Here is a 21,506-nt window from a genome sequence, read left to right as displayed (position 1 = left end):
TCCAACCGCTTCTAGATTTTAAACAATAAATCATGAAGTTAAAAAAAAAATACTTGGCACATGGGTTATTCTTGTGATAGATGTTTCTAGTGGATTGCGACTTTATTGTTTAATACATGCGTTGATGTGAAATTCAATATTATAGTAGTACTCCCTCGTTCCAGATAATTCGACCCAATATTTTATTTTGGATCGTCCCTCATAATTTGTCCCACTTCATTTTTACCATTTTTAATAGTGGACCCCATATTCCACTAACTTATTCCTACTCACATTTTATTATAAAACTAATACTTTAAAAGTAGGACCCACGTTCCACCAACGTTTTCAACTCACTTTTCATTAGATTTCTTAAAACCCGTGTCTGGGTCAAAGTGTCCCAAATTATCTGGGACGGAGGAAGTATATGATACTCCCTCCGTCCCGAGTATTAGACTCACTTCTTTTGGGCACATGATTTAAGGAATTGATATTTAAATAAGTTAAAGTGGAGAGAGTAAAGTATGAGAGAGGGAAAAAGTAGGGGAGAGAAAGAGAGAAAAAAGTAGGTGGAGAATAAAATAAGATAGATGCTTTTTGCTAAAAAAGGAAACGAGTCTAATATGTTGGGACATCCCAAAAAGGAAAGTTGGTCTAATACCTTGGGACGGAGGGAAAAAAAAATTAACATGTAGCTTAAGGCAATAAAATAGACAATGATGATATATTTACCTAACATATAATTTTATTTATTCATGTTTTTGGTCGGTTAGTTGACTTAAAAACGTATTAGCAATTCTAAGTATAGTCAAGTCATCCTGAATATCAAAACAGAGAGAAAACTATGAACAAAATAAAATTAAACATGTCTAATAACAAAATTCAAAAATCACGTGCAAAATTTATGACAAACAATCTTGTGTAGGCGCTTCGCACTATCCCCGCCGCAATTAACCTCCCCCCAAGATCTACACGCATCAGTGACGGACCTACTAAGGGGTTTGGGGTCCTATGGAACCCCAACATTTTCACTATTTATACTACATATAGTTATAGTTAATTAAAATTTGCTTGTTAGCTCAAGTGGCTAACCACTACTAGGCTCGGTAGTTTCCTTGTCTGAGTTTGAATCTTAGAGTTGGACACCTCAACGTTAAAATCTTGCGTCCGCCATTGACACGCATTATGAGCGCACGCTCCCGGGAGTATATCTCTCAAATCAATCAACGCTCCTTTGTTTGTTAACGCGAAGTTTTGAGCTCAACCCATCCACATGCATGTGTATTTACCAAAATACCCTTGACAGTCATATCCACTCTCCGTAGGAACTGATGAAATATCTTCGAGAAACTGAAAAATTAAAACAAAATAATGCAACAATTAACGGCAAAAGACCTACACCTCATAATTATAAATTATAATTAATTCGTGATTTTCCATTCAAACCCATATTTCCCTCCAAATTGCAGAAAACCCCATCTTTCATTCACCTCGGTAATCCTTCCATCCTCTCTTCACCCGTCAATTCGATCAAGAAAACATTTCAAAATGTAGTTTTTGATTGTTCCGATAGTTTTCTTCTTCAATTTTCAACACACATTTCACTAATTTTTATCGATTTTTACCGAGTTGTAATTTTGATGATCATGAATCACTACTCATTGCAAGTATCTTGTTAGGGTTTTTCCGCCCCTTTTTGTTTTTCAGCTCATCGCAGGAGCTGAAATTGGGTATTTAATTGATTGCTTGTGAAGAATCAAAGATTGGAAGCTGCAAAAGGTTGGTTTGTTCGATTTCTTTTTTAAATTCCTGTTTTACATTTTCACTGCATTTAATCATATGTTTCATATCTGTTAGATGTTGAATTCAACCAATTTCTTGTTTAATTATGTGTTTGTGGCTATATTAACTTAAAAAATGAAATGTAGATGTAGAAATTATCTTGCAACAGAGATTAGCAGAGATGGATCTGTTTGCCCTGTTTCTGTTAAGCATTAGTTGATAGAGCTGATGAGTGTTATAGATTCTTGGTTTCTTGAGTGACGGCTAATTTCGTTCGTTAAATGGATATACGAGGACTTCAGAGAGTTTCGGGATTTTATACTTTTTGAGCTATATGTGTTGATTGTTTGCAGTTTTTGCAATTCACCATTTTAAGCACATTTACTTTCACCTCTGTTTGATAGAACCGATGAGTTAGTTATAGATGCTTCGTTTCTTGGAGTAACGGTTAATTTGGTTCGTTGAAATGATCATACTAGGACTTAAGAGAGTCTATCTTACTTGATGCTTGTTGAGACTGTATCTTAGTAGTTAATTATACATGTTGATTGTTTGCAGCTAAGTTTTGTCGATTTTGAGCATATTTACTTTCACCCTCGATTTTAAGACACGTGATAATGTAAACGAGGATGTTTCCCCAAATTAGGCCTGAGTGGAAACTATGAGATATTGCTGATTGAAGTAAAGGCGTAAACTGACCGAGCTAAATTTGTATCTGTTCTGTATAAGCACCTGATCAGATATGGAGCATCGGAACAATCAGCATCCAGAAACAGGTCAAGGCTCTGGCCAGCAACAGCCCGATCCTCCCGTACCTAATCCCATTGTCCCGAACGTCCCTCAGCCTAACCTACAGCCAGTTGTTCCTTTGATTGCAGTATATCAATATAGTACTGCTGTCTTCTATGGCACAGCTGACGGTGCACTATTCGTCTATTATTATCACCATTATCTTTATTATTCGTATACGGTACTGCCAAATGGAGGAGTAGTTTATTGGCCTACATTTCCTGCCCCTTTTCCGCCAATAGTACACGTAAATGATCCAAATATCAGACATCACGACCCTCCTCGTTTAGAAGCTGTGCCTGAAGATGTAACATTTTTTTTTATCCCCCTTGCTCACCTCTTGTTTTCAAGATATATCTGTTGGTCATAAGTTATGCTCTTGAGATGGACTAAATGAAGTTATGGTGATTGTTTCGACCCTTTCGTGTTGGCGGCCATGTTTAGGAGGTCGTGGCTCCCGAGATTCTTGGCCATGATGAAGATGCGGATGAGCTAGATGTTCTGCGTTACTATCCAGGTGGAAACTCTTATGAGGTAATAAGGGAGTTTATCGCTCTAATTTAACGCGCCCTGGATATGTCGAACGAAATCACGACTGATTGCTAATGAGTTTTCCTAAGGTCTTGGTTTTGACATTATATTTGCAGGAGCTTCTTGAATTGGCAGAAACGATAGGCAATGTTAGCATCGGATTATCGTCAGAGTTCATTGAACGTAATTTGAATGTACGAACGTTTGAGTCGTTGCCAACTCGTGACAAAAAATGGGTTATATGCTTGGTATTGTTCCACTACTCTCTGATATTTATTCTCAGTTTTGCTTCTTGTTTTGATTTTGGTTAGTTAAATATGATCATCTACTATTGTGACTGATTCCGGTTTTCTATGTTTAGGACGAGTTCAAGGCCGGAGATATTATCGGAACCTTCGAATGCAACCATGAATATCACAAGCACTGCATAAAGAGGTGGTTGCGGGACCATAATACTTGCCCGTTGTGCATGTCCCCGGCCCTGAGAGTCGGTTGACGTTGGCCGGAATGTTAGAACCTCTTGCAGTTGATCTCTTGGTTACTATTCTATAATCAAGAGCATTCAATATACTAGTAGTATATGATAAAAAATAATGATGAGATGATCTATTTACTTAACATATAATTTTATTTATTCATGTTTTTGTTCGCTTAGTTGACTTAGAAACGTACTAACAATTCCAAGTGTAGATCCTGAACACCAAAACATAGAGAATACTAAACGAAAAATTAAACATTCTATTAACAAAATTCGAAGATCACATGCAAAAATTAAGACAAACTCTTTTGTGCGAGCGTGTTGCACTATATCTGCCGCAATTCACCTCCCTCGGAGATGCACACGCATTGTGAGGGCATTCTCGTCTGCATCCCTGAGCATTTTGAATTTCCCTTTTATAAAAAAATCCCATTTCGTGGGAGTATATCTCTCAAATCAATCAACGCGCTCCTTCATTTCTTAACGAGAAGTTTTGAGCTCAACCCATCCGCATGCATTTACCAAAATACCCTTGACAGTCATATCCACTCTCTATAGGAACTGATGAAATTTCGTCGAGAAACTGAAAACTTTAAAAATAACGCATCAATTAACGGTAAAACCATAATTATATTATATATAAACCTCATAATTATAATTAATTCGTGATTTTCCATTCAAACCCATTTCCCTCCAAATTGCAGAAAACCCCATCTTTCATTCACCTCGGTAATCTTTTCAATTTCTCTTCACCCATCAATTTGATCAAGAAAACATTTCGAAATGTAGTTTTTGATCATTCCGAGGGTTTTCTACTTCAGTTTTCAACACACATTTCACTAATTTTTATCTATTTTTACTGAATTGCAGTTTTGAAGATCATTAATCACTACTCAATATGTATCTTGATTAGGGTTTTTCCGCCCCTTTTTGTTTTTCAGCTCATCGCCGGAGCTGAAATTGGGTATTTAATTGGTTGCTTGTGAAGTTGTCAAAGGTTGGAATCTGCAAAATCTTGGGGCTCTTACATGATAAAAAGGTTAGTTTGTTCATTTTAAAAAAAAATTCTGTTTTGCACTTTCACAGCATTTAATCATATGTTTCATATCTGTCAGATGTTGAATTCAACCAATTTCTTGTTTAATTATGTGTATGTGGCTATACTAACTTAAATAATGAAATGTAGATGTAGAAATTATATTGCAATTAAGATTAGCAGAGATGGATCTGTTTGCCCTGTTTCTGTTAAGCATTAGTTGATAGATCTGGTGAGTCTTATAGATTCTTGGTTTCTCGAGTGACGGCTAATTTTGTTCGTTGAATGGATATACGAGGACTTCAGAGAGTTTCGGGATTTTATACTTTTAGAGCTATATGTGTTGATTGTTTGCAGTTTCTACAATTCACCATTTTAAGCACATTAAATTTCACCTCTGGTTGATAGAACTGATGAATTAGTTATAGATGCTTCGTTTCTTGGAGTAATGGTTGATTTGATTCGTTGAAATGATCATACTAGGACTTAAGAGAGTCTATCTTACTTGATGCTTGTTGAGACTGTATCTTAGTAGTTATCTATACATGTTGATTGGTTGCAGCTAAGTTTTGTCGATTTTGAGCATATTTACTTTCACCCTTGATTTTAAGGCACGTAATAATGTAAATGAGGATGTTTCCCCGAAAGCACTTTAGGCATGAGTAGAAACTATGAGATATCGCTAATTGAAGTAAAGGCGAAAACTGACCGTGCTAAATTTGTATCTGTTCTGTATAGGCACCTGATTGGATATGGAGAATCGGAATAATCAGCATCCAGATGCAGATCAAGGCTCTGGCCAGCAACAGCCTGATCCTCTCGTACCTAATCCCATTGTCCCGAACGTCCTTATCCTACGGCTTCCTGTTCCCACAAACCAGTGGAATCTTACCATTCCCCTGATTTTAGAATATCGATATACTGTTGTTTTCCCCTATGGTTCCGGCTATTATTACTATCATTATTTTCATTGTTATGATGGAGGAGCAGTTTTATGGCCTACGTTTCCTGCCCCTTTTCCGCCAGTAGAAAACGTAAATGATCCAAATATCAGACATCACAACCCTCCTTGTTTAGAACCTCTGCCTGAAGATGTAACATTTATTTTTTTCACCCTTGCTACTTCACCTCTTGTTTTCAAGATATTTCTGTTGGTCATAAGTTATGCTCTTGAGATGGACTAAATGAAGTTATGGTGATTGTTTCGACCCTTTTGCGTTGGCGGCCATGTTTAGGAGGTCGTGGCTCCCGAGATTCTTGGCCATGATGAAGTAGATGAAGTTGCAGATCAGCTACAAGTTCAGCATTTTGATATAAATGATCACTCTTATGAGGTAATAAGGGAGTTTATTGCTCTAATTTAACGCGTCCTAGATATGTCGAAGGGAATCACGACTGATTGCTAATGAGTTTTCCTAAGGTCTTGGTTTTGACATTATATTTGCAGGAGCTTCTTGCATTGACAGAAGCGATAGGCAATGTTAGCATCGGATTATCGTCAGAATTCATTGAACGTAATTTGAATGTACGAACGTTCGAATCGTTGCCAACTCATGGCGAATGTGTTATATGCTTGGTATTATTCCTTTACTGTCTGACATTTATTCTCAGTGTTGCTTCTTGTTTTGATTTTGCTTGTTGTGACTGATTCCAGTTTTCTATGTGTAGGACGAGTTCAAGGCCGGAGAGATTATCGGAACCCTCGAATGTACCCATGAATATCACAAGCACTGCATAAAGAGGTGGTTGCTGGGCCATAATACTTGCCCGTTATGCAAGTCCCCGGCCCTTACAGTCGATTGACGTTGGCCAGAATGTTCGAACCTCATCAAGAACATTCATTTTTGTATACACATTTGTTTGTTGTGGTTATCATGAGATGCAGTATTTTAGTTGCCACCACACTATCCCGAGAAGAAGTATCGTGTATCAGATTGAATCCATCTAACCGAACAACATTCATAAGACTGTATTCATTCGAAACCGAACAACAATTGTTAAAAGGCTTGTAGTATAGATATTAATATGTAGTTCCACATACATTACACAAGAAAGAAAATCAAATCAATGTAAATTCTGTTCACTTGTTCTTTAACTTGAAGATGAATTCCGGGATCACGCGCTGCAGCAACCGATCTTTTTGACTGGTGGAGCATCGACGTTTATGGTTTGCCCCTTCGGAATCGCTGCCGGATCGTCGCCAACCTCAAGAGCTTTCCGACTGACCACGGAGTATATCTGTGTGAGCACTTCCGTGAAAGCATTCTCAACATTCAAGGACTCAAGTGCTGATGTCTCCATGAAATACGTCTTCTCCCTCTCGCCGAAACCTTGCCCGTCTTCGGTCGAGACAGCCCGGAGGTGGCGCAGATCCGCCTTGTTGCCTACCACCATGATCACGAGGCTTTGATCCGTGTGGTCTCGGAGCTCCTTCAGCCATCTCTCAACGCTTTCGAAAGTTACTTGCCGGGTGACGTCGTACACGATTAGCGCCCCGACTGCTCCCCGGTAGTAGGCACTGGTGATCGCGCGATATCTAGAGGCATAAGTAATGATAACAAATTGATTAGATTCATTTTCTAGAAAATATTCCGAATTTACGCATTTGATATTTTTCTAGAAAACGCTAAATCCACCTAAGAATTTGACAATCTGACCCATCATTTTGTTGCCAAGTCACGTCAAGTGGAAAATAATCCAAAATGATGAGTCAAGTTCGTCCAATTCTTAAACGATCCATGTTTTCGATATTTTCTAAATCCACCTAAGAATTTGACGATCCGACTCATCATTCTGTTGCCAAGTCACGTCAAGCGAAACATAAATCAAACTTTTTGCAAAACGAGGGAAATTAAATTATCATAAAAAAGCAAAAAATTAGTGAGGTTTAGCAAAAGGAAACCATGGAGATTTCTGAATTGCAAAAGCCAAATCACATTTCATTCTTAAACATCAATCAATGAATCTCTGCTACAGTTAAATCAGCTTAACATCCAATCAAAATCAAATCAACCTGATCTACATTCTACAAATCACAAATTCGTTCGGAAAATGCAACAAAAACGAAATTCAATCCGTTCAAATCCCCAAAGCCCTAATTCTTCCCCCAATTGAGAAGAGAAATGAGAAAATAGAAGAAGGATTACCGTTCCTGGCCGGCGGTATCCCAAATCTGAGCCTTGATGACCTTATCATCGACGCGAATGCTGCGCGTGGCGAATTCGACGCCGATGGTGGACTTGGAGTCCAAGCAGAACTCGTTGCGAGCGAATCGCGACAGCAGATTCGATTTTCCGACGCCGGAATCGCCGATCACCACCAGCTTGAAGAGGTAGTCGTAGTCGTCCTCCGCCGCCCTGTAGCCGCCCGCCATCTCCGCTTATCCAAATGCGTCAGTGTATGTGTGTTTATATAGATCGATTGGATTTGGATCTGGATGATTGGATTTGCAAATTGCAATATCGCAGGCAATTTCCCGAGAGATTTGTGGGGATTTGTGAAGATGGTAAGTGGGAAAGAGCGATGAATGCATAATGCGAAGCAAAATTTTCTAGATTTAAATTTAGCGCCATTAATGAGCTCTATGTATATGTATAAAATCCTTGAAGTATAGTGAATAGTCAATAGTCTCTGTTGAAATGAGAAACTATTATCATAGAATTTGATGGAATTCACTAAATTTTGCATATAATTATGTTATAATGTTGTAAATTTAATACTATCAATGCTGTAAATTTATTATTATTATTTTTATTCTATAATGACACATGTGTTTTATTCAATGACAATTATAGTTAACTAAATTTAATAATATGACAAATTAAATATAATATTATGAAAAAGTGTATTTTTTTTAAAACCTTTAACTATCATGATGTTAACATACATGTGTGATAGGATAAATCCAGTGTTATCACGACATACATTCAATATTTTGATAAAGTTAATTCAGTATTACAATGAAATGCTTTCAAAATTATAAATGCATCCCTAGATATGAATTGATCGATCCAATTGAAGGATTTTAACCTGTCACACCCACACCCACTTAAATAGTTATGTTTTTGTATAAATGAACTACTTTCATTTCGAACAGTATTTGGAAAAATTCGATGAAATGGAAGAGTCGCTTAATAGATAGGCCAGCCTATTAAATCAAAATATAATGGATGAATTAAATTTAAAAATTAAGTACATATAGAGTTTTTATTTTTTACGAAAATTTTAAGTAGATTCAGAGTTGAAAATTACTACTACTATTCAATTCCATAATATTGATTGTAATATGGTTATATTTGGTTACGTTAGGGCAGTGCAGCACATTTTAGTATCATATGTCCACCCCATGTGCACTCTTTGCTTTTGTCCCCAAAATTTCCTTCTTCAGTTTCTTAGTGTTTTCACTATATACCAATTGGCCCATGGGCCATACACATGTAGTAGTATCAGAGAAATGTTATCTCTACTTGAATTAAGATGAAGTCATTAATAATTTGAAATGATCTTATAATTAAGTGGCTTGTTTGGGGTGTACTTATTGAGTGGGTATATATTAATTAATTAAGCGAATTTAAGGAGACACGAATAATGATTAGCGAAAAGTTGCATGTCACATTATAACGACTGTCATGCCTCATAAGAATTCTTAATTTTGAAAAGTCTCCAACCCTTAAAAAGTTGAGTAAAAAGTAGAATGACATTGGTTCGTGTAAATCGATTAAGCAAACCCCCTAACTAGTAGTATGAATTCCTATCATAAACGAAAGTGACTCAATTTTTTGAGATAGAGAGAGTACTACTACTAAAATTGGAAATAAATAAAAATGAAGATAGGTTCCAAAAATGTCACATCGGCACGTGGTGGGCTGTTGCCCCCCTCATTATACAACCTATACTTTCCATCAAAGCTGTTGGTTCAGTCACTTAGATTATCATCTTAAAAAATCCCCCCAGCTGTTGCTAGCTGTCCAACTTCCATGTGACACTCTTTCCCTCCTATTTCTTCATTACAAACAGATATGGCTAGTATTTCCTTCTTAAATGAAAAAAGTTCTTTTTCTTGGTATGAAATTTTACACTCCATTATTATTTTATAAATTATATCAAGAAAAAATAAATATGAGAAAAGATAGATGTTTCCAAAAAAATATATGTAGCATTACACTTTAAATGGAACGTCGTGCCAAAAAAAACAAGTCATTTTAAATAAGATGGTGGAAGTACTGCCTCCATTCACGACCAACGTAAATCCTTTTTTATTATAAGTCATTTTCTCTTTTCTATTTCTTGTACATTTTTCTCAAATGTATTTAGTCTCATTTTCATTAACATTGCTTTTATTTTATTTTTTCATATTTTACTATTTTTTACTCCATTTGATCCCAACTAAGTTGAGTCGTATTCCTTTTTGGGATGTCCCAACTAAGTTGAGTCATTTTTTTTAACAACAAACAAAACATTCAATCACTCTTACTTTATTCCTCCATCTACTTTATATCTTTCTTACTTTTTAATACAATTTCTTAATCTCCGTATCCAAAAGATTTGTTTCAACTTAGTCAGGACAGAGTTTACTATTTTTTATAGTAAACTCATGACGTCACTATTACAAGTTACAACTCACAACTATCCCTAGTAGAGTAGTTTACATTTTTCTATTCAAAAAATTTTCACAACATTTACTAGTTAAAAAATTGTCCAATTTAAACCAAATAGACTTTATTTGAAAATAACAAAACGCATATACCATGTCTCTGTAGTCCTCACTCTATATATACACAGACATAACATTGTCCCATCAGACACCTTAATTTTCTCGACATCATAAGGACATCTTTTGGTTTGGTTTGGTTCGGCTCGAATTTAATTAGGTCACTTCGATTGTTAGTTATTGTCACATATCGTTGTACAAAGTGAAACAAGAAATTGGAATCACATTCTTTCAATTGAAGTGCATGGAACATTTGCCCCCCAAAGCCCCCACCACCATGGCGGCGGCGCACAACTGGCCATCGTTTCAATTCCACAATACGCTGGCCGCCGCGCCACCAAGCTCATGGGTGGACGATTTCCTCGACTTCTCCTTGATGCGGCGAAGTTCCCACCGCCGCTCCGAGAGCGACCCCATTGAATTCGTCGAGGACGCTCACGGCGGCGGGTTCGATCGGATCGACGACGAGGAGCTTCGGAACATGTTTTCCGACGACCTCGTCGCGGTCGGATCGTCGTCGAATCCGTCCAGCGTCAACCCCTCCACGCCGTCCGATCAGAACAGCGACGGAGAGATTGAGAAGAGGGCCGCGACGGAGCTCCACCGCGTTCAGCCCAAGGCTGAACCGGTGGAGGTCGACAGCTCCGATAAAGCGGCGGAGGCGCTGCAGACATATAAATGCTCCGACAACGCCGCCGGAGATCCTAAACGAATCAAAAGGTGAAATTCTGTTGAATTAATTTTGCCCATGTTTTTCTTTTAATAAATTGCAAATTTAATCAATAATTTTTGAAATCTTTCAGTTTAAACGAATAATTTTTATTTTGACAAAAATCGACCATTTTTATACTCCATTTCAATTTTTTTCTACTTAGCAAAATTATATTAAAAATTATTTTTCTCAATTAACTTGAATAGGAGAAAATCGATCATTTAATTTTTCTTACTTTATTCTCAATTATATTTATTTTCTTTCTGTTTAACAATACAATAGTTTTCCCTATTAACTTGAAAGGAAGAAAATATTAAATTGATCTCTCTATTAATTAGTATATCTAGATTCTAGATAAATAAATATTTACACCTTCTCCCAAAAAAATTGTTTGTATTTTCATTTTGGTTCGCACGTTAAAATTAGACACATTCTAATAAATGAGACATGACTCATTTCCACTATAAATATTCAAAAAAAGTTTTGTAAATATCGTATTGTACACAGCAAATAGTTGTGAAGCAATACTCATGATTTTAATAACTAAGTAAGTATTTTGTCAATTATTCAATTTTAATATGGATTATAGTAATAATTTTATTAAACTCTCTTGCAGAATCATGGCAAACCGGCAGTCAGCCCAGAGGTCAAGAGTGAGAAAGCTGCAATACATTTCTGAGCTTGAAAGGAGTGTTACAACCTTACAGGTACATCAAATAAATAACATAGTTAAATGTTTAATTCTGTTTTCATGCTAAATAATTGCCAAAAAAGTAATTATGATAATATATTAGGCAGAGGTATCTGCATTGTCGCCAAGAGTAGCATTTCTGGACCATCAAAGGCTGCTACTGAATGTGGATAACAGTGCTATTAAGCAGAGGATAGCAGCATTGGCTCAAGACAAAATATTCAAAGATGGTAACTACAGTACATTTTATTTTTCAATTATCAAAAAGTTTATTACGGAGTACAATATTTCATCTTGTCAGGTGTTAGAAGTCTCATTTTTAGTAACTCAATTCACTCGCATTCAATTACAGTATAAAATTTGTATAGTAGAGATGAGACTCACCTTTCACTCAGAATATACACACCCAATTAATTCATTAAATTCTATATCAAAGCAAATGAGACTATGGAATTTAGTCAAATTCTAGTAATCACAAATTGACATCTTTTGGTGGTACTCAAACGGTATTGATGTTACGAGAAAATTATTTTTTTCCTTTCTTTTAATTTCTTTTCTTTTTTATTTTTTCACATTATTGCGAAGACTATTTGAGCATCACCAAAAGTCGGCATTTTGTATAAATATGATACGATCGAAAAACTTTAAACTTTGTGATTCAGTATTTCATTTTTAAACATTATAGATTGAAAGAATTTTATCAAATTTCATGATTTTAACAGATATGATCCCTTTATTATTTGCAAGTTGGGCATGATTTTTGTGTAAATTAACTTTTCATTTAATGTGGAATACTAATTAGTGTAACAACACGCCTCAAATTAATCTACCTAAACCGATTCACAACGAATAAAACTTATTGTTTGACATCGGATATACAGCCCACCAAGAAGCACTCAAGAAGGAAATAGAGAGGCTGAGTAAAGTCTTCCACGAGCAAAACATGAAGAAGAATGTGGAGGCGCCACCGCCGGAGCCGCCTTTGAGCAACCAGCGGCAGGCGGCGGAGAAGGAGGAGGAATAATATAATGATATTTATTAATTTAGGGAGAGAGAAGCATCACATGGTGTGTCTCTCCCTTTTTTTTTCTAATCTAATAGTGGGACTTTTTTCTATTTTGTTCTTTTTTAAATTAGGTGGGATAAAAAAAAAAGGGAATTTATAGAAACAAATTCTTGAAAAAATTCATTATTATTTGTTTGAGTTCGGTCCGTATATAACTTTGATCATTATTTAGATAATTTTTGTATATTTTGTTTAAAGGAAATGTTGTGCTACACATATCTTTAGATTTGTCCCTATTAGCCAATTTGACTGATGAGTTACATTTATGTGACTTATAGAGATATAACCAAATGATAATTATAATTTGGTCATTGTTAGGCTGTTGGATTTTCGAATGTGATGTTAACATATGACATATAATGTCAACAAAATATCTTATTTAAACTTGGTTCGCATTTTTATGACGCAAATTGATGTCTTTCATATGTTTTATGCCGATGAACATTTTTATAAAGAAAGTTGACATTTATGTATTTTAATCCTGATGATTCATTCTCTAAATCCAACCATCAATATTAGATTGTTATCCACAAAGATAGCTTAGTAGGACTCTACCTAACTATTAGTGTTGCATACTTGCGGCTCGTTTGATAAGAAAGATAGATATAACAAGATTTGTTAAATAAGATAAGAAATGCGGGCTTCGTGTCAAGATAAGCTCGGATGAAGGTTTTTTCGTTGTTGTTTGGTAGACAAGAAATTATCTAGATTTTGTATTAATAAATCATAATAAATGAGGTAGAAATGCTATCCGATCAAATTTATGAGATACATATCTTTGTATTTAAAGGAAAAATTTGCAGGCTCGGATGGGCCATAGAAAATACCACGGGCTGACATAATAAGTTAACTATGATATCAAACACTTAGAAATAGTCATATATGTATCTATATCTAGGCATTACTAACTTATCAAACGAGCCTTTATGGGTAACAAATGTTGCTCTTCATATTTTTTATTTGATAGTGTTGTAACCCATCCAAAAGTTAGGATTGTAGAACATGAATGTGCATTTACCTTCCAAAAATCCAAAATAAATCTCTCCCTCGCTATAGAAACACGCAATATCTAGCTCAGGACAATGAAACCAGTATCCCGAGCTAGGCTAAAAAGACATTACAAACAACTTAACAGTACATTCCACATACCTAAAACAACTTCCTTTTCCTGATCTTGAAACTGGATGACCGAATGACCTCATCGTCGGCAAGTAGTGTGTCGGAGAGAATTTTCAACGACTCGGGCTTGGTGAAGTAGGTGAAAAGAAGGTAGATCCCATCCATGTACGTGTTCGTCTCTCCGGCCTTGTTCTTCTTCTTGATGCTGTAAGCAAGTGGGATCACGCCACGGTTGAACACCTCAACGTACATCCCACCACCAGCTACTAGTAACTGCACGACAACCCACATTCAACAGAGTTTTACATAAACCATAACTTGTGGAAATGAATATTCTCCCTAAATTAGCCAGGTTGAAGCGCAATTTAGTTGGCAAGATACTTCTCATTTCCCACAACCTCAATCCCATCCAATTTCACACCAACACACAAAAATTATCGACCCAATGTTGTAAAATATAACATAATTCGCCTTAATCATCTAAAGGTCTATTTGCCAGGGTAGATAACTCCGCTATCTTGAGGTTATGTGATCTAAAATGATCTAAAATTTTTGTTCTTTATCACGTTTTACCTTATCTATCTTCTCTGCCCAATGACCCCTAAAGATTGTATTTATGACAACTATCTATCAATTGATTCAATTTCTCAATTAATGGCTCCCTAAATACGTCGATAGAATCTCATTCCTATAAACTCAACTTGGAACACGATCAACTCAACTTCAGATTCATCGACAACATGAACGCAAGTACGCTTCGTTCTCGATTCACCGAAAACTTCTAAAAATTTTGAAAATAAAAACAACAAAAAATCAAAATTCATCACCTCTTCATATTTTTGAGTGAATGTGAGGCGCTCGTCTTCCGACATGTCGGGGCGGAGGACGACCATGGTCTCGTACTTCCGGAGCCCGGGCGGGCACTGCGGCTCCTCCTTGTCCTCCGCCTCCGGGAACCCCGGCGTGGCCGGCGGCGCGTCGCCTCCTTCGAGGTCTCTCTCGAAGTAAGCGAGGTCGAATTCGGCCTTCACAGCGGAGACAGACGAATTCGGCCTCGCTCTTCCCGGGGTTCGGATTTTGAAGGAGGTGAAGGCGGAGAGGGAGGTGAGGGAAGAGGGTGGCTTTGATACTGTGAGAGCACACGACGGTGGAGAGGCTGTGGAAGCCATTGTTGTTTGGATTTGGAGCGGTTGATGGGGTTGTGATTTCTAGTTGATAGATAAGGTGATTCAAGTTATCAGCGACTTTTCTTTGCTGAAAACAGCGACTTTTCTTTTGGAATCTCAAACTCATTCAAAAATACCATAAATTTTTATTTTTATTTTTATTTTTATTTTTATTTTTATTTTTATTTTTCATCAATCTCTACTAGTATAGTAAAATAAAAGTGAAAATTTAAAGATAAGGATTGAGGAAATAGAGCCCGTGACATTTACACGATTGCAAAATTAATTACTCTGGATATCCTATCGTAATTAGGCCTGAAAATTTAATTCGTGGGTTTCGGGTATTCTCGACCCAGTCTCAATATCCAATGGGTTTTGGATACCCGAAACCCGAAATTATGGATTCCGGTACGGGTTTAGGTAGTTAATGTTAGGATTTTTCGGGTTTAGGGTACCCGAAACCCGTATTAGGGTACCCAACTAATACCCGATTAAACCCGATTAATTATGTATTTGTGATAAATATTTTTATTTAGTATATGACCTATGGCCCATAGGGTAAATCTAGGGTAACTTTATTTAATCACATGTAGATTTATAAATTTTTCGTGTGCCTCACTTTTTCAAGTTTCCTTCACGCCGTTGCTGCTGCTCTCTTTTGGCCGTTTGCTCTCTTCTTTATATTCGTGTTCGATTCATATTGCATTATTTATGTTCTTACTTGTTATCTTTTGAAAATATATAGTTAATTAGTTATGCTTTCTCCATTTTATTTACATGCTCATGCATGCTCATTTAATGTCTTAAAAAATTATTTTAATCTCTTTTATGTTTCAATTTATACCAAAAAAAATTTAATTTTAAAATTAAGTACTGACTATTTTTCTAATGTCTATTTTATAATATAGAATTGTGGTCAATAAATAGTACTCACTCCGTCGGCGAATAGGAGTCCCGGTTGAGTTGGGTGCGAGTTTTAAGAAAAGTTTGAGTGTAATAATTAAAGTGTGTGATAGTGGAATGTGGGACCCATTTATATTATTATTTATTTTATTCTTTGGAATAATGAAATCTAACATTAAGAGAGAGAGTGAGAAATTGCAATCAAAGTGAATTAAAATTAATTGCAGCTTCTAAATTAAGAGAACAATGGGGTCATTTTTTATACTCCCAAGATAAAATGTCTAACCGGGACTCCTAATGGCGCACGGATGGAAATGGCCAACCGGGACTCCTATTCGTGGACGGAGGGAGTATAAGTATTGTGTGATTTTTAATAATTTATATTCTCATCACAATTTAATTTATTATAAAAGATAAATTTAAAATATAATAATTTCTGGTTGTTGGGTACCCGAATAGTTGGGTTCGAGTACCCGCATCGGGTATTAGGGTACCCAAATTCACATACGGGTCAGGTATTGGGTATGATATTTTTGAGATTTCGGGTTCGGGTACCCGAATTTTCGGGTTTGGGTACCCGCGGGTACCCGAATTTACACCCCTAATCGTACTAGTTTGTAAATTGGTATTAATTTTTATGTTATTATTTAATTAACTTTACTATTTCATAAACTAATATTTTGATGAGTAGTGATAAATGTACATAATTGTACGTATATAATCGAATTTTTTAAATATTTTACATTAAAAATCGATTTGTAAACATTGATGGATTTAAAATAAATATCATACTAATTATTTTGTAACATTTTAAAAAATTGAAATTTCTTAAATATTTGTATATTATTTATTTTTTTACTATATACTGTATAATTAATTCGAATCAAACTTGAAATCATATTACAATTTAAAATAAAATTTCTACATCACTTCTTTTTTATTTAACAAATAATAAAATTAATTTTTAATTAAATTCAATTAAATTTTAAAATTCAAAGATATTATATACATATAAAATTTATGTATCTTTTCTCTATTTTGATTTATGTTTTTCATCAGTAAAAATCAACACCACCACACACCAATAGGCACTCGAACTACCCTTATGAAAATTGTATTTTACGTTATAATTTTATCATTTATCAAGGTTATATTACTATCTTTTACCTTAAAAAAGAAACAAAACAAGATACAAAAATGTTCGTTTATACCAAATTCCTTAGTCCCTTCCAGGCTTCCAACATAAAAAAAAGAAAAAATATCCTGAATCTAGACAACTAATTGCTTAATTAATTACAAATGTCTCTTTTGCACATTCTTTATCAACCAAGGTCCCGTAGCTCAGTTGGTTAGAGCGTTGGTCTTATGAGCCGAAGGTCGCGGGTTCGAGCCCCGCCGGGACCAATCGCATCTGTTAATTTTTTATTTGTTTAAAATAAAATACTACACAACACAACTGTATGAAAAAAAATTGTTTAACATTTTCTCCTATATTACATACAACCTTGGGCTTCCATAATGATTTATTGGGAAAGTATCATTATTTCAATGTCTAGCGAATAGCGATATAAAATATGTTTCTCCTAACCATTAAAACAACGTGATAATGAACCAAAAACCTTAGGATATTGAGCTGCGAACAATGAATATGACTATATACCACATAGCATGATTAAAATTTCTATAACTACTAAGTAACTCCAAGTAAAAGAGTATGGATCAATGGCGGATCCAAAAAACGAAAACTCATGGAGTCAGAGATAGTATATCAGGTCATTGTTGATGTCGGAAGGCAAAGACAGTGCCGATAGTCATTGCTAGCAATAGAAGACGGGTGATGAAATAAAACTAAAAATATGTCCTACAAGGTGGGGAATGGATAGAGCCACCGCACCATGGGGTCAACAATATCTCCAAATAACGAATTACTAAGATGCTATTCTTCACTCTTCTAGGACTCATGCAGTGAGTGAATTAAGATGTACCAACAACCATTGACAGACACCATGTCTTTGCAAAACATTTTATTTATCTTTTTTCAAATTTACTTCTTTGTTGTTTGTGTGTGTGAGGTAAGATAGAATTTAAGCTAGATTTCAAAAGATTTTAAAGGCACTGCAGGGTAGGGGACCATGAATACATTGATGACTAAGTTCCAAATATTGATGTGTGTGTAGTGAAAGGGCATCTTCTTTATTTGGCATCTCATTTCTTAGCCCATTGGATCTTCTAGTATTGTTCACTTAGGCACAGTGCAGTCTCATTTAATGAAGCATACCTCATATTTGAAGAAACTAGTTGTGGTCTTATATTATTTGAAGTGCATCCCATACATAGAGGAGAGATATGGACTAAATGCAGTATCATTCATTGAAGCATACCCCGTGTATACTTTGATTTCTTTTTACTTCACAATTTCGATACAGTATAACTCAATTCGTAGTATTTAATTTGATCTTATTCGTTGAAGCATATCTGATAGGTAAAAGGAAATCATTCAAACCTAAAGATGTTCTATCTGAAAACTAACTGATAATAGGAGGACCGACTCACAGTCTATATTAAATCCCTCCCTTATCCGGTCTGACTCGGGGGGGTCTCGATGTTGGTGGAAAACGACCATTATCCGAACGCTCCCCAACACCCAAGCACGGATGGAGACGGGGAAGGATGAGTCGCTTTACCTATTCCTTTTGCTGGACTAAAGAAGTTGATGAGCTTTCAAGTAGTAAAAGCAAAACAAGTAAAGATATAATTAATGACTTCCAACTATCTCTTTGACACCATTAATTTCTCTTCAAGTAACAACCTAATTATTCCTAGTTGTGTCATCTAAATTATACTCCTACTAATAAACAGCTCAATTAATTGTATTTTTCATAGAAAATGCAAGATTTATGGCATTCATACTACTTCACATAGTAAATATAACAAAATTCAAACTCACTTGATCAAACCTCAATCAACATGACATAACACCAAATTAAAAGCAATTATTGAGTTGAGTACATGACACTAGTTGAACATACAAAAAACAAAGTAGCAAACGAGAAACGAAACAATACATTACACGCAGACGACCAGAGTCTCTCGATCTTCTTCCTCGTCTTCCGCACAAATTCCCGATCTCTCTATTTAAAATTATTATAATATCCATTAGACAGACACAAATAAAGATCTAGATTCATAACAGATACTGTTCCGTATTTAAAAATTTAAATTTTAAACACAACGGTTAGAGAACTTACTTATCAGTGACGAGAGCCGGAGGAGGCGGAGGATGGCTTATCGGAATAGCCGTCCTCGTTTCGCGCGTGGGTGGCGAATCCGGAGAAGCCGGAGGCGAACGGATCGTCGGCGGATGGATCCATCCACGCGCGAATTGAAGGTGTGGTATTGGACTGAAGGGTTCCCCTCTGTGAAACAAATTGATTTTGACCTAACATTTGCTGAAATTGGTGGTGCTCCGCCCATCCTTCGATTCCGATCTGGATCGGATGCTGCTGCTGCGGCGGCGGCGGCTGGTGGTGGTGGAGGAGAATCGGCTCCTGAAACGACTGCAGCGAGAGCCTCAGATCCTGGCTGCGGAGCAAATCGGAGTCGGCGAAGGTGTGAAACAGCCGCATCGCGGCGGATCCGCTTTCCGGCGGCGGGAAACTCGAATTGGAGGCGGAATCGGCGGCGGAGAGGTCGAGAGAGGGCGGAGGGAAGGCGGAATTGGAATTGTCGGCGGCGGCGGAGGGGGCGGGGTGCCAGGGGGGGAGCTGAGCGAGGTCGTCGATGGCGGATTTGGCGTGGCGGAGGAGCCAATCGACGGCCTTGCTGGGGCGGTCGTAGCCGAGGCGGTCCTGGACGTCGTAGAATTGGATGGCGGTGTGGGCGGCGAGGCGGACGCGGCGGTCGCGGGGGCCCTTGGCGGTGGAGACCTTGCTGTGGCGGTCCTTTTTGCCGGTGGAGCGGACGATGTAGCCGCCGTCCACCGCCACGATCTCGCCGCCGGCGTTCCTCATAAGCGCGAAAAAATCAGATGTGGAATAATGTTTTGATTATAAAATATTTCATTTAAAGGAAATGCACTAATAAAATTGCATTGTGTTGATTTTATTCATTTGTGATTTAAATTATGTAAAGAGAGAGAATCGAGAGATGGATTTGGAGTAGCATCACTGTCATGTTGAGAACGACGTGATACAGCTTTTGTGGTATTTGTGGGCACTCATTTTTAGTCGAAAATATCTTTAATTTTGGCTGGAATTTGTTATTTTCGGTGAATTTTGAATTTCATCTTCGTAATAATTTAGGTCGTTATGTGAATTTGTTATGTTTGGGCCGGAATAGAAAATAATAGCTTACGTGGCAGTCCAGTGGCACTATATATGACATGGTTATGTTGTTAATTTTGTTAGGCTTAAAAGCTCGGTTCAAGTCAATGTATGCTACTCCCTCCGTCCAATTTAAATTAGGAGTCACACTTTGATCGGACACGGGTTTTAAGAAATGTAAAGAAAAGTTGGTTGAAAAAGTTAGTGGAATGTGAGATCCATTTTTTTATATTGGTTTTATAATAAAATGTGAGTGAATTGAGTTAGTGGAATGTGAGGCCTACTTACTATTTATGGTAAAAATGAAGTGTGACTCTTAATTGGGGACGGATAGAAATGGAAAAGTGTGACTCTTAATAGGGGACGGAGGGAGTATCTCATATCTACAGTACCAAGATTACATTATACTTTCATAATTAATTATCTCACTTTTTTCCTAAGGTTAATTTAATCTTTAGATAAAATCTTATTTTTGCTTATCATATAATTGTAGTATCTCATTAGCATAATTGTCTAACAAATTAAACGTCAGATTTCATCCTTCATCCTGCGTGAGTGACTCTCTTCTTATTTTACTAAAGAGGATTAATAATGAGACTTATCTTTTTAGTAACAAAAACTCCATATTTATTACACGGAGGATAAACATTTTACAAATTAAGTTGTGTTTCGTGTTTCGTCTACCTCTTTTTTTTCACCTTCTCTAAAAGAGAAGACATGCCAATATTTTGACGTCAATCACCTCTGCTAATTGTAATTGACATAATTTTTTACCTCCCACGTCTGGGGGAAGATTGATAAAGAAAACTAAATACGAAGTTTATAATTTTGCTCGACACAATTACAATAAAATGAAATAAAAGAATCAACCGAAAACATATGAGCTTAAGCGTAGCCTTGGAGGCCGCTTTGTGGCGCGGCGTTTCGTCTCAATGGACGGCCCAGGTAGTTGGGCCAGGTTACGTTCTCTTGGCTTGGTTGGCTTGCTTTTTTAGATCTACTCGGACTTGTTTATAACATAATGTCAATAAAATAACTTTATTTCGAATGCATACCAAATAGATCATGATACGACATAGAATATGAAAATTTATAAACTTCTTATTATAAAAGGAGTACTTAATAAATAAAAGGAGCGTCCAACTGCAATATAAACCACATCGTCGGCTCTTTGGGCATAGTGAGAGTATATTCCATCGTTCGCAACAATATTAATATCATA

General features: G+C 36.4%; 4 protein-coding genes, 1 long non-coding RNA gene and 1 other non-coding gene across 7 annotated transcripts; 3 read left to right on the top strand and 3 right to left on the bottom strand.

Moving 5' to 3' along the window:
* The first annotated feature begins 1,589 nt into the window (after positions 1–1,589).
* LOC125204644 lies at positions 1,590–6,514 on the top strand. 2 transcript variants are annotated; one of them, XR_007173606.1, is made up of 4 exons: positions 1,590–1,758; positions 2,502–3,084; positions 3,198–3,329; positions 6,264–6,514. It is a non-coding gene; the product is annotated as an uncharacterized LOC125204644 (long non-coding RNA). The 2 variants fall into 2 exon arrangements; XR_007173604.1 differs by lacking the exon at positions 6,264–6,514 and adding an exon at positions 3,443–3,699.
* A 75-nt stretch (positions 6,515–6,589) lies between these two features.
* Positions 6,590–8,136, bottom strand: LOC125204635 (ras-related protein Rab11B-like). Its single transcript, XM_048103344.1, has 2 exons — positions 7,742–8,136; positions 6,590–7,131 (listed from the first exon to the last, which is right to left on the bottom strand). The coding sequence occupies exons 1-2, from the start codon at positions 7,966–7,968 to the stop codon at positions 6,711–6,713; spliced, it is 648 nt and encodes a 215-aa protein (XP_047959301.1). The 5' UTR covers positions 7,969–8,136; the 3' UTR covers positions 6,590–6,710.
* A 2,281-nt stretch (positions 8,137–10,417) lies between these two features.
* LOC125202158 (basic leucine zipper 61-like) lies at positions 10,418–12,856 on the top strand. The gene is made up of 4 exons (XM_048100511.1): positions 10,418–11,025; positions 11,634–11,724; positions 11,812–11,938; positions 12,590–12,856. The coding sequence occupies exons 1-4, from the start codon at positions 10,550–10,552 to the stop codon at positions 12,730–12,732; spliced, it is 837 nt and encodes a 278-aa protein (XP_047956468.1). The 5' UTR covers positions 10,418–10,549; the 3' UTR covers positions 12,733–12,856.
* Positions 12,857–13,767: 911 nt separating this feature from the next.
* LOC125202159 (30S ribosomal protein S6 alpha, chloroplastic-like) lies at positions 13,768–15,103 on the bottom strand. Its single transcript, XM_048100512.1, has 2 exons — positions 14,721–15,103; positions 13,768–14,166 (listed from the first exon to the last, which is right to left on the bottom strand). The coding sequence occupies exons 1-2, from the start codon at positions 15,060–15,062 to the stop codon at positions 13,924–13,926; spliced, it is 585 nt and encodes a 194-aa protein (XP_047956469.1). The 5' UTR covers positions 15,063–15,103; the 3' UTR covers positions 13,768–13,923.
* Positions 15,104–17,292: 2,189 nt separating this feature from the next.
* Positions 17,293–17,366, top strand: TRNAI-UAU. The gene has a single exon. It is a non-coding gene; the product is annotated as a tRNA-Ile (tRNA).
* Positions 17,367–18,909: 1,543 nt separating this feature from the next.
* Positions 18,910–20,110, bottom strand: LOC125209111 (transcription factor TCP4-like). The gene is made up of 2 exons (XM_048108721.1): positions 19,211–20,110; positions 18,910–19,093 (listed from the first exon to the last, which is right to left on the bottom strand). Exon 1 carries the CDS (start codon positions 19,970–19,972, stop codon positions 19,214–19,216), a length of 759 nt encoding a protein of 252 aa, XP_047964678.1. The 5' UTR covers positions 19,973–20,110; the 3' UTR covers positions 18,910–19,093; positions 19,211–19,213.
* Positions 20,111–21,506: the final 1,396 nt, after the last annotated feature.

This window comes from Salvia hispanica, chromosome 1, assembly GCF_023119035.1.
Source record: "Salvia hispanica cultivar TCC Black 2014 chromosome 1, UniMelb_Shisp_WGS_1.0, whole genome shotgun sequence".
Lineage (NCBI taxonomy): Eukaryota > Viridiplantae > Streptophyta > Magnoliopsida > Lamiales > Lamiaceae > Salvia > Salvia hispanica.
Note: the sequence above shows the minus strand (reverse complement) of the source record. Positions and strands in the feature narration are given on the sequence as shown.